We start from the raw sequence: 13,747 nt of genomic DNA, 5'->3' as shown, positions 1-13,747 counted from the left end.
GTTTCAACTAACACTTCTGCTTCCAATAAGCGTTGAACGGTTGGTCTAAACCCATCTATGGCTACCCTGCTCAAAGGGTATTTTCTCTGCCATGGCAGCTTAATATTTGGCTTTAATTGTATGTGCACTTGCTTTGCTGACTGTATAAGTCCTACATCAGTGTGACGTGTCCAAAGTGTGTTGGGTGCCTGTCTAAGTAGATTCTCATGTTCAGAACTAAGAACATACTGGAAGCTTGCTTTTATCCTGTCTATCAGGACTTTCTCATGTGCCATCTGAGAACATGTGGATGTATGGCTTGTCAGTCTTTATCCAAGTTACTTATTCTTTCTTTCCAAGCTTTCATCATAGGACTAAGATCTTTATTTGATATTTTCTGGAGACCATCAAGGAGACGTGGGATGGCATTCTTCACGTCATACCATTGAGCTGTTAAAAGATCTAACTCTGCTTCAGCTGCCACTCCTTCTGGTCCTATGACCAGTGGTTACAAGTATTGAATGTCCTCGCATATTTTCTTTCCAGTCTGTGTCATTGGCTGTTTGTTGGATCATAAATCAGAGTGCAATGCAGATCATCTGGCACATCCATCATCTTAGCTCGTACCGCTTGAATCCATGGTTTCCATTTGGTGAAGGTGTTGTTCAGGTAAGATTCATTCAGTCTCAGGGAGTACACATATGGCATGGCACGGATTCAATGCTTGCACTTTCCTTCATGTAATGTCATCACCATCTGCCATATAGTGGTCGGAAAGTCTACTAAAATTCCATCTGGTGTTCATTTAATGTCACCTTTTAATTTGCATAAGGCATCTCTTCACAAGAGATTGACAGGAGTACTTTCAGAAAATAATATTACCATTGTCATTTTTTGTTTGTCAATGGTCAGCTTTTGATTCAGATTATTCCTAGTTTCTGATAATTTCCCTCCAGTTTCATTTGTTCTCTTTTTTTCCCTTTATCACTATGAATGTCTACTTTGCTTCCCTCAGTCTTATAATTTGTCAGTTTTGCAAACTTGTAACAGAAAAAAGAAAAAAAAAGAAAAAACACGCATCCTGCATCATTGTCTCTGTCAATGTTTCAGAATATGTCAACTATTCACAGAATATAAGAAAACTATTTTTGCAGTGTATTTTTATTCATATTTGTATGGACTAGTTTAATAAACAGTCAGTTAACCATTAGTTGTCGTTTATGCTTTCACAGATATATACTGCATTGTAAAAAATGTTCTATTTTACTTATAAAGAACCTTTTCCAAGTAAGTGGTGCAGTTGTGACCCCTGTGGATAACTGAGCAGCAGTAGTGAGTAGTAGCAGTAGTTGTGCAGTGGGAAACCAGGTTAGGACAGAGAATATCTGTCAGAATATCAGCGGAACATGCTTCCATTTACAAGCATGGAAATGAATTTCCACATATTTTTCAGACTTGCCACGTCCAAGCAAGAACAGTACATTTTACCAGCATGTTGACATGAGGTGCATAAATAGAAAATCATGAATGAAAATGATGTAATTGACTGTCTATTAACTAATAACTAGACACAACAAAAATAATAATAAAATACACTTTGGCTACTGATAATAATTTAAAACAACACATAACTCATGTTAAAAACACATAAATGTTGTTACTCAATTGAACATGCCTATAGGTTTTACTCTATTATAGGAAAATGGCTGTTAGAAAAGCATTTAGCCAATAATTACTAAACATTATTACTGATAGAAAGTATTCATTTAAAAATAAATCCTGTTTTACTATGACACATGAAAATAAAAATAACAATAGTAATAATAATATAGTACTGTATCATAGTATTAAAATAAAAAAAACACTACAATATAACTCTGGTTGTTACCAAAGTAGTTGAATGGACTTATTTTGGCTTTGCCTAATCATTAAATGTGTCACAATATTGTATTTACAGATTTTTAATCACCTGGCATTCATTCGTTTCGTGATGCTATGGACACTCACACTAACTTTGGGTCTCACCATATTTTCAGATAATTATAGAGCTCTCTGAATGTGAAAGCATTTATGTGGCCCCTGTTGCCACTGTTTTGGAGTTTATGGGCAACAAAAAGTGAATATTTTAAAAAGGGCTGTTCACTTTCTGTATGCATTGTATGACTGAACCAGGAACCAGTAGTTGGATTGTCTTAGACTGTTTTCATGGACAGGGGGAGACACAGAGAAAGTTAACAAGGGAAGTACTATATTATGACAAGTTGTGTTCAGGAAAATCAAGAATATTTTCTTACCTGGGCATGAAACTTCAAATAAGCCATAGGAGTGTTGAATAATATTTTTTTGTTTAAATAATTTTGTGTAAATAATCTGCCCTGGCTGAATTTTAAAAGCATAAGATTTAATATAAAGTTTCTGTAGAAATTTGTATTAGGAACTTTCATATGAATATTATATTAGCATACCATAATCTTAAGAAAGCAGTCTAACACTAAATCTGTTTTTAAAGGTCTAGTACACTCACATTTTGCTGGGAGGTGCTGAAACATCTAACAGCTAAAACAACACGAGGGGTGATATGAAAATGAGCAGGAAGCAAAAGGGGAACTGGTAAAGAAATCCTGTGAAAGGGTGGGGTTTAGTCAACTGTTGCACACATTCACACTTGCTGAATAGGAAGAACAGAGCAGTCAAACTTATGTGCCAGCACAAAGACCGTGCTTAAGATTGTGTTCACGGATCATAGTGGATCACAGGGATCAGGTAAGAACTGATAAATGTATATGATGGTCCTTTTTGGGGTAAAATATCAGGCTTCAATTGAAAAATTCAGACTATGGCTTCCTTATAAGCAGCACTTAGTTGCTGGACGAGGCAGATAGTCCAAAATAGTCCAACAAAAAATATTCACAGTACTATTTACACTGCTACATATGCTTATTTTATTATTCAGTTTAAACTGTGCATGCAGAATACAAATGCTGAACAACTTGCACAACTGATAATAGTCAAGGTTAAAAAACTATCATACCGTGACAGAGCATGACATTCTTTGATGATGATAGCTTTTTGTTTTTTTTACCCAGTGAGCTTTAGTTCCCCTAGGGGTCTTCTTCTGCGTACAATTACATGCATTATATAAGCCTCTTAGCTATTTAATAAAATCCATTGTATTGTGGCTGCACAATGCAAATCGACACTGCAGTATGGAAAGCTGGCTTTAATACAGGAACGATTGAAAGAAACAGGAAGATATGTCCATAGAACTCTGAAATTTAGTCAAATAATTTGAATAATTTGTGTCTCAAATTAAGAAAATGCATCTGCACAAGGTACCTATTCTAAAGTTCTTGGATTGTTCACTTTGTTTGCTTGTTGTCAGTTATATCATGCTATGCAAAGATAATATAAAAACATTAACAAATTAGATCATGTAAACATGTTAATATTCTTAAACATGTAATGTCATTTTACCAAATAGTTTTACCAGTAATGATAAGTTAATTAGCTTTGAGGATGGTAAACATACATGTCACCACTGACCAGCTGGAATATTTCTGTTTTCCCTTTTATAGGTAGCTGCAGTTGCCACTGCATATCATATGACAGTATTTTAACATGTTTAGGTAGACAGGTATTTATGATGAGAGAAATAACTACAAGTGGACTGATTCACATTTTTCATTTTAGAGAAAGACTGTTCAGTGAACTTGTAGTAGTTCGGTTCTGCGTTTAGAAATTATGCCATCAAATCTTGACCTGTAGTTTCATTTTGCAATAATGCAGGAAATGTGAGTTTTTATGACTACATTTTATGCAATACTTAATTACCCTAGTACAATAACATACCAAAAATCAGAAAGAAACATATTACTTAGACTTAATTATAGTGTATAGTATAACTATTTATGTAACAAGTGATACATGTTGATATAGTGAAATGGGTAACATTGCTACCCTCCATGTGGCAGATGGGGGTTTGATCTCTGCTTGTGTTAATACTTAGTATAGTACATGGTGTATAGTACATGCCTTATGCTAATAAGATCATTGGGCAAGACTCCTAGCTCTGTAACGTAATTTAATTGGAATTCACTCTGATTAAAAGCATATGCTAAGTGTGTAAGTAAAATATACCTCATAAGACCATTAAAAAGTAGGGAAAATATTTTCTCTATCAAAGGGATGATCATTATGCCTCAATGGTTTTGGAAAAGCGGAAACAGACCAGCTTGCAACAAGGAAGCTTTCACATATTAAGCAAATGCATCTTGTTCGCATCAGTGAATCATCAGGTTTCTCTCTACTTATTTACATAAGTCTGTTCTCTCTGAATATTTGGAAGAATATAACATTTCACTAGTCAAGAAGAATTAAGTTTTAGTTTTTTCATCTTCGTCTACTAAAAGCAGACTGTTATTAAGGCGCTCTATGTATATTGTCACTGTCTGAAGAGAAACAAACATATATCTCAACTTTTCAACCAATTTTTATTTTTCTACCTATTATTTGAACACATCTCTAATGCTCCAAAATTACTTGGAATAAAATCTCTTTATATTCACTTACGATAAAAAGTTGATAATGCTTTTACTGTAAAGGAACTGTAAGCTATGAAAAAGTAAATGTACATTGCATATGACTGTTTATTGCACGTAGATTATAGCTGAAAAAAAATTATTCTTTGAATCATAATTTAGCACAGGGGTCATATATTTCCTTTCATTTCTGACAGTTACAAAATTCTATCTGACCTAATGCAATGGAAGCCTTCTATGCTTTAAACATGACTAAATGAAAATGACCAATGACTGATGCGTAAGGTTGCGCTAATAGCAACTGTGCGGTTATTTTATTTATTTTTTTTTAAGTCTTACTGTTTTTGTTTTATTTCAGTTATATTGCCCTAGTTTGCAATTCAAAAGGACTGTCAATTTTTTTTTTTTCTAATGTGTGGTTGGACTGACTTGCTACAAATGTTGAAACTCATCACACAGGCCACAACAACACTCAACTAGAAGAAACTTAAATCTGCATTAGCCCTCCCTCATGTGAAGGCAGCAAAGGTGTTGCTGCATTATTATGAAATTTCATTTTGGTAGATACAGGTAAAGGCAATAATTTAAGCATGAAGTACAAAGACAAACATATTTACATTATGATGGAACACAGCATTCTGTTTACAGGTGTAGTGCCTTATCAAACTCTCATTTTGCATTCACTTTAGATTAATCTTAGAACAATTTAATGCAATGCATTGCAATAGAAAAGGCCATTTTTAGGTGAGACTGATTTCACATTCTCTTTTTATTAGTCTAATTTGTCACTGACATGGAAATAAATGCATCTATGGTATACAGAGTGAATGTCATTCAGAACAGTAGTGTCATATGACAGTAGTGTATTTGAATATGTTCTTTTTTTTAGCTTTTGACACAGCCCTTCACATGAAATGTTTCATTGTAATAATGGTATTATTATTATTATTATTATTATTATTATTATTATTATTATTATGCAATATTTGTGAAATAGCTAACAACAAACAAAACAAAATATGCTAAATTAATGTGAAGCAAATGTTCTGGTCTACTACAACTCCCTTTACCACATTCTGCTGCCATGAATCTATAGACCATGCACTGACCCAGGTTCCAGCTAAAATGATAAGAACCATTTACAGGCTGACTTCCTCTACTAAACCTCCTTTGTGTTGCTCAAATTAAACCCAGCAACACAACATGCAATACAGTAATACTTTTGCATGCAAAACAGTGATTCAGCTTCATACTTGCTTTCAGTTGTGTGTTAATGCAAAATGAGTATTTAAAGTGATGGGCACAGTGATGGGCAATGAACTGACATGTAGATAATGTGTGGAGCAGTGTAGCTGTCTGACCTAAGCCTAATTCCACATCAGTAACACACAAATACTTATCAGTCAGGAACCTTACTGGCAGACAATACTTGAGGGTTCCTGTTGCTTAATATTAAGTTCAAGTTAAACACCATTTCAGCCATTTTAACACTTAACTATGTCTAACTAAAACATTATAATCACTACAGGATCACTGAAAACTCACAGACAGTACTGAAGAGGAGCTAAGTCATGCTATATTTAACAATATTTCCCCAGAGCTTGAAGCAGATCAATTCAAGTAAAGACATTTTACATTACCTTGTTTCAGTCTTTCTTTGTCCCTTAGAATTAAATGGACTGTTATTGTGCCTTGAAGACAGTCAAACAAGTTTCTTCACCCAGCTTCTAACTAAATACAATGTAGTGTTTTTTTCCATAAGAAATAAGAACAAACAACCATGCTGTAGCTACGACATATGAATCAGTCAACAAATATATGCTGTCCTCACATGTAACCCACACCCACAAACACAAAAACCCACAAATACGTGCGAAGACACAAAATGCATTTGTTGTTAGTTTTGTTATTGCTGAATAACTGACATTATGTTTTTAAGATATTTTTGTTAGTATTTATAGGAGTATATGCACCTTTGTACTGCTTATGCTCATTAGACACTGCTATATATATATACTGATATATATATATATATATATATATATATATATATATATATATATATATATATATATATATATATATATATATATGCATGAAGATTCACTCTCTTTATATCTCAGAAAGTCTAGTATCCTCAGTTAATTAATCACACAAAAGTAGATATGCATGTAAAGGCCAGAAAAAAGGAAAACAGATGTGAAACAGAGAAAAGGGTAACAGTAATTATCTGACTCTGGTTACTGATACTGATACAAGTAGAGTTTTCCCTTCCTTTGTATTACTGAGCTGTGTTGATGCAACTTCCTCATGCCCCATGTGTTCCACCATCTTAGACTAGTGAGTCATGGCCAACTTAACATGCTAAACAAGGCTGCTAAAAGTTACAGGTATAAACTGCAGGCAGTTATTCACAGTGTTTGAGACTTGCATCAAGCCTAGAACCTTCAGTAGAACACACAAAGCATTTTGTCTATTTGTCTAGTTTGTCTGTTTGTTTACATGCAATTCTAGGTGCACCAAGAATCACAAGGAATTTGTTAAATGTGATCTAATTAATAAACAAACTGTATACTGTGCCTGGCCAACATTTAGTGCAGACAAAAAGAAAGAAAGAAAGAAAGAAAGAAAGAAAGAAAGAAAGAAAGAAAGAAAAGACTGAACACTTGGAAATGAGCAGTTGAGAGGTGTTAAAAGGGGTGGCAACAGCAGCTGAAGAAACCAGGAAATGCTCAGATGAGATGATGTTTAAAATAGACAGTTCAGTTTCTGTGCCACAGAGCAGAAAGAGGTGACAAAAGACTGCTTAGTATTTAATGAAATTAGTGAAACTGTCTACTGAAAACTGTAGTTGTTGAAAGCTGAAATATTTCTGGATGCAGTCACTGTGCTGAGAAATGGGCAGCTTTCAATCATATTAGTGTTAAGAGACACAAAATTTTCATGTGCAGTAAATTAGAGAGCTGTGTGTAGATGTGTCTGTTAAAACACATTTATTATTCTGATCACTAGCTAAAACCTTAATATATATCTTTCAGTTTCAAATTTCTTCACAATCTGCCTTTCGCAGTAATCAGAGGAGGTTTGTAATATATGTCCCTTTTGTGTTCAGTATAGGTTAGGCCTATTTAGACAACGAGAGTGATGCATTTGACGAGTACTGCAAGTTTCAGATGAACTTACATTGTGGCCATATCAGAGCTCACTGTCAAAAACTAAGGAAGCTATTATAAATGATGATGTATTTATTTGATTGTTCAATTCAAGGTTCAATTTAATTCATTTCAAACTTAGAATCAATGCTATCTTTGTAATGTAGAAACATTTTTGCATGGGATTAGATCATTGGTAACAAATAACTTGAAATCAGAAAAGGTAAAAGGTGTACATAACTTTCACAATCACAAAAAAGAGGCCTGTCATTAGCCAACAACAGAGTTTTTATTTAAATATTAGCAAAATTTGAAGCACATAGCAAGCTACTTTAGAGGAAATCATTTGACACAGCCAGTGGTATATAATTGGGTGTACATTAAAGACTCAGGAACACATCCATTTTACACACAGAGCAAGTTTAAAGCCTACAACATGGAACAGGAAGATGTTTGGAAAGGAAACAGATGTGCTGATTGAGGAAACATTAGCAACAAAGATTGCCATTGACTTTGCAATGGGAGCACATGCAAATGCCAAATTAGATATTGATACCTACCTCTTTATGTATCAGTTTCAAACCAAGTCAAACATCACCTTTGCAATAACTGGAAAAAAGCTGCAAAGCAGAGGTTATGGAGGAGCAGTGTGGATGGAAGAGCACAGTAATGATTTGTAGACTGAGCTCAGTGAAACTATGAGAACTACTTATGCGCACACCTAAAATATATATAACCTAAAATAATAGTAGAAAATTTAATAACACTTTACACTTTCTTAGTAATCTACCAGAGACAAATCATGAATAAATATAGTAACTCCTTGTACAAATAATACATTATGATTATATTTATATTCAAAAGATAAAACCATATTATAAAGGATATTTAGGGTTGGGGAAGGGGGATTTATCTCATTGCACAAGACTCACTTTTTCCCAAGGGAGATGCATTTTTCTTGCCGGTTTTGAGCCTTGAGTTTACAAGCAGCATTCCAGGAGGCCCAGGCCAAAAAAGTTTAACTCAAAACAGTCAAGTAGCCAACGTCATCAACATTTTGTCATGTGCTGACTTATCAAGATAATGGGAAGACGGTTCTTCAGTGATGATTATTCAGCGATAACTTAATATTGTTTGTTATTCATTCATGAAACAGCATAGCATATTTTATTTTTAATATTATTACCATTTTTTTTTGATGATTTGTACTGTGGATATTTAACTTGTTTTTTAATGATGTTTTCCCAGTTTATGCAATTATTCAGTAAATTTACATAGAAAGTTAACACTGATCAAATTTTCCCTTTTCATGTTCATTTATTAGTTATTAAGCATAGGGCATTATTTGTTTCAGATAATTACTATATTCGTTCATGATTTGCCCTCACATGGTTATTAAGTTAATAAGGAGCCATATTGTAAAGTATTGCAAATGGGTTTGAAATAGTTAGATATATAAAGAATAGAGAGGTTTGTGTTTAACAACCAAACACAATGTTTACAGCTGCTTTGCTTTACTCATGAATGATTATGACATTTTTGTTTTCAAGGTAACGCCATATCTGAATGAAAAATGTCAGAGAATATTCTGGAGGAGATTTTTATAAAGCGCTCCCAGCAAAAGAAGAAAACTTCGCCCTTAAACTTCAAAGAGAGGTTGTTTGTACTGACACAGGATAAGATTGCATACTATGACTATGACTTTGAAAAAGGAGTAAGTAAAGCTGATTCATTTCACCACCCACTTTAATAACTTAAAATGAGGTGTGGATTTTTCTATAATGAAATCTTTATCGCATTGTATTTGATGTAAATTGAACATTTCAGTTATTTATTCAGACTTATAAAACTGCTAACTTCAATAAACCTTCCTGATTGCAGAAAAAGAAAGGGTTAAAGGGGTCTGTGGACATTGACAAGATTAAATGCGTTGAGATTGTGATTCCAGAGGACAATGCCCCTCCAGAACGACTGTTTCCATTTCAGGTGAGGTTTGCCACAATAAGTGTCAAGTAAATTAAATCGTATTATATATTCCTTATCTAGTATTCCAGATCAGGTGAAAGTTTCTCCTTCATTAACATCCCTCCAAAACATTCCTTTAAAACATACATGGTGCACACACAACTGCATTGAAACAGTCCCAAACAAAATGGTCCTTACTATTTTAATGCTGACAGGTTTAGTACAATTCCTTATGTTTTCTTGGACTTGCCCATGATCAACCGAATGGGTTCACGTGTTAAATAAACAATTCATTATATATGGTTTGAGCGAAGCAAGTACTATGAAGTTAACTAGACAGACAGGGAGTGAAAAAGCAGAAATGAAACTCTTTTTTTGGTCTCCTTTTAAAGACCAAACCTAGAGGAAGTACAGCAGATAACAGGTGCTGTAACTAATACATAAGGCATACTGTACCTAGTTTACGTACAATAGTGAAGTCAGCGTTTAATTGGCTGGCACTAATTGACCGTACTTCTTCACATGTGAAATGTGAATGTGAAATAATGCAGAGATACATTTAGGAAAGGATTAAGAAGAAGTTCTACCTAGATATTACAGTTCATTGTCCCATTTTTTTTACCATTATTCAAAGTTCAATATCCTTACTGAATTGAGGAACTGTGAAGGATTGCAGGGTACTTGCATTCATATGCTGGTTCTTGGAAGAACAACATTTAACCTCTGCCTTGATAAGAAACTTTGAATTTGTCCTTTGAGATTTTAATCTAGGAATAAGGTTTTCATCTTATTTTTCCAGGCCATATTAACCTAACTGCAAGAGTAAGAGTTTGTTTGATGAAACTCTTAAAATCATTGAAATCAAAATTAATTGTGTCATTAATGTTGTTGAAGTGTTCAAAATCTCTCAGCTGTTTCATCATCATTCTCCACTAAGTCCATTATATAGCAAATATAGCAAACTCGATCCCTCTAATACCTGAACAGGAATAAATAGCAGCTAACAATATGACGTATGATGCTTACATTTATTAATCTGCAGCAATATGACTTTGTTGGTGGGATTTCTGTGTCCAGTAATGATGGCCGATACCACTGATCTTCCTTTTAATATCCTGGTAGCAATACTTTTAAAAGTCTGTTTCTTGTGCATTTGCTCTTTCACCTCCAATCACTTCAGCTGTAATCATGTTCTGTGAGTGGTTGAAGGAGACAGAGAAGTAGTTCCTAGTAGTTAACTGGGTTTATATAGTAATTCCAGGTGGTTGCTCGGGTGCTGCTAGGTGGCTAATTTGCTATTTTAGGATAGTTGCTATGGTTGTTGCTATGCGTTGAAATGGTATTCCAGCTGGTTGTTAGGGTGCTCCTTAATTGTTGTTTGACTGTTGCTAGGCCACTGCCAATCTATTCCTAGGTGATTACTAAGGTGTTTCTAAACAGTTGACAAAGTATCTAAAGTCATTGCTAGGGTGTTACTAAGTAATTGCTAAAGTGTTTCAAGGTTGCTTCTGGGATGTTGCTAGGTGGTTGCTACGTTATTCCAGGTGATAGAAACAATGTTTCTAAGTTGTTCCTATAATATCTAAGGATGTTTTCTAAGTGGTTCATATTGTAGCATTTTTTTTGCTAATAAGAAAAAGCGAACACATCTATTTACAAGTTTTATGCCTTATTGGAATTGTATTGGCCACAGCCATGGCATACAAACAAACCTGGCTTCAGGCTAACAGTTAACTCCACCATTGCTAGGGCCTAGGCCCTCCCCCAGAAGGAGGAAAAGGCCACAGCACGTTTGCACTGATCCACTCCTCGCTCTCCCTCCCCAGTTCTTTCCGTTGTTGAAGCAAAGACCCCCAAAAGTGGTGGCTCCCAGTACCGCTAGAGCTACCCAATACAAGAAGAGTCCGCAGGAGAACAAACCCCAAACACAGTCCACGAACACATTATAATATGTTATTCCAGGTTTTTAGGGTTTTGTTTGGTGGTTGCTAAGGTATTTCTGGTGGTTGCTTGGGGTTTGCTAGAGAGTTGCTGTGGTAGTTTCAGATGGTTACTGGGGTATTGTGAGATGAGTACTATGGCATTCCATGTGGTTGCTAGGAAATTGCTATGGCATATCTGGTGGTTGCTAGGATGTTGCTATTTTTGTAGCTAAGGTATTGGATGTCATTTCTAGTGTTTGGTGATTACTATATTTTTTCTCATAGCTGCTATAGTGATGCTAAGCGGTGAGTGTCTGGGGTGGTTGCTATGGTTATTTGCAAGGGTATCCCAAGTGGTTACTAGTAAGTATGTGAATATTTATGTAATGTCTATTAGTGTAATTGTGAGAGATTTTACACTACTTGTGGCAGTTAGATATGAACATTGTCATTAATTTCCTAAGGGGTAAAATATTTAAACTAAGGCTGTTTGATCAGTTCAAAAAGAATAAGATAAAATGGGATAGAACATTAAGGAGGAACTAACGTTGAGAAAGATTAACGTTGTATGTCCTGGGTGGACTGCACTAAAGGCATAATGAAGCTTTCTGAAGCAATTATAAAAATGCATATTTAATAATATAGCACTTTCATTTTATGTACAAAATCCCAAAGCACTTTACACTGGTATATATGTAAAAAATTAGGCTTTTCTTGTCAGCCATATTTAAAAACAAGTCATTCCTCAAAGCTTTTTTAACAAGGGACACATTACAATGCTCATTTGTAAATGTAACATGCTTTAGTGAGGCATAAAAGTCTCCAAAAGCTTCCTCTTTCAAGGAATCAAGGATTTTAGAAATAGACACATTGTGTCATATCCATAGCGCGAATCGTGCACAACGTATTTGCTGACTTTTTTGATATTTGTAGAGCATGTATTTGTAAAGTGTGCTATATAAGAAAATAACTGCATTTGTTGAAAGTTGTTTTGTATTTGCAAAACACTAGGCTACTGTATTTCATAATTGTGCTGTGTTTGTTTGTAAATGCAAGGCCATACAAAACACGTCCTGTTTATATGCTTTTGTCTCCACATTCATAATGCTCAAGGTTGCAGTAGTTTTACTGCCAGAATAACTGCATATAGTACAATTTCATCAACTGAAAATAGTGTTGAGAAACTCTTCTGCAGAGTCCCACAGGCCTCAAAGACAATTCAGTGGAGTAGGTGGTTAAGCTGTCAAAAAATCCTCATAACACTCAAACTGAAAAACAGGAAACACTGTATGGTCACTGTGAACTGCTTGAGTTGTTATTATTATTGTTATTATTATTATTATTATTATTATTAGAGTAAGTTAAAAACAAGCAGAACACAAGCTCAAAAAAACATTAATAAGAATAGAATAAAATAAACAAGACAAAATATAAAATAGAAGGTATAAATGTTTTTTAAGTAAAATTGCTTGCAATACAATTTATAGCAAAAGCTAAATTAAAAGATATTTTCATACATTTTTACATATTTCATTGACATAACCATGCATAAACTTGTCATTGCAGATGTCATTTACTGTCATGAATTGTCATGGCAGATATTGTTGAATAATATAACTTCGTCATGTTACCATTACTAGTAATTGTCATGAAAGATGCCATAATGTTTAATGTCATGACAGCTTATATCGCATGATCTTTTTACTCTTGTTAACCATCATGACATCAAACATTATGATAAAGTTTTACTACACACTTCTATAACCTTATAAATATATAAATAAGAATAACTCAGCCATTTGCGATGTAGTTACTGTAGTACTGTACTCATAGTTACTGATGAGCATTAATAATACTAAATAATAAGCCTAGGATTTTAAAGGGTTAAGAAATTCAACAGTTTGTAAGTGTAATAACTGAAGGATGCCTCTCCACTTTTATTCTGTAATTTACGCAAGGTAATTCCAGAAGACCAATATCGGCAGATATAAGATTACATGTTGTAACAAACAGGTAGACATTCAGGGTCCACAAGTGCTAGGTCATTTAGAGCTTTAAAAGCAAGTAAATTAACTTTAAAATCTATTCTAAAAAATACAGGTAACCAGTACAGTTCTTTAAAAACAGAGGTCATGTGCACTCTCTTTGCTTGTTTTCATTAGGACTTTTGCTGCTGCATTGTGTGCAAGTT

At 34.3% G+C, this 13,747-nt stretch overlaps 1 protein-coding gene across 1 annotated transcript in view; it reads left to right on the top strand.

The window, feature by feature from the left end:
• The first annotated feature begins 2,610 nt into the window (after window positions 1-2,610).
• btk (Bruton agammaglobulinemia tyrosine kinase) overlaps window positions 2,611-13,747 on the top strand; it is a 31,449-nt gene continuing 20,312 nt past the window's right edge. The window contains exons 1-3 of the mRNA XM_036568914.1: window positions 2,611-2,742; window positions 9,220-9,383; window positions 9,551-9,655. Of these exons, the coding sequence (XP_036424807.1) occupies window positions 9,243-9,383; window positions 9,551-9,655 (246 nt within the window). The 5' untranslated portion in view covers window positions 2,611-2,742; window positions 9,220-9,242. The remainder of the gene's footprint in view (window positions 2,743-9,219; window positions 9,384-9,550; window positions 9,656-13,747) is intronic.

Source organism: Colossoma macropomum, unplaced genomic scaffold (genome assembly GCF_904425465.1).
Source record: "Colossoma macropomum unplaced genomic scaffold, Colossoma_macropomum, whole genome shotgun sequence".
Classification (NCBI taxonomy): domain Eukaryota; kingdom Metazoa; phylum Chordata; class Actinopteri; order Characiformes; family Serrasalmidae; genus Colossoma; species Colossoma macropomum.
This window is presented reverse-complemented; position numbering and strand designations above follow the sequence as displayed.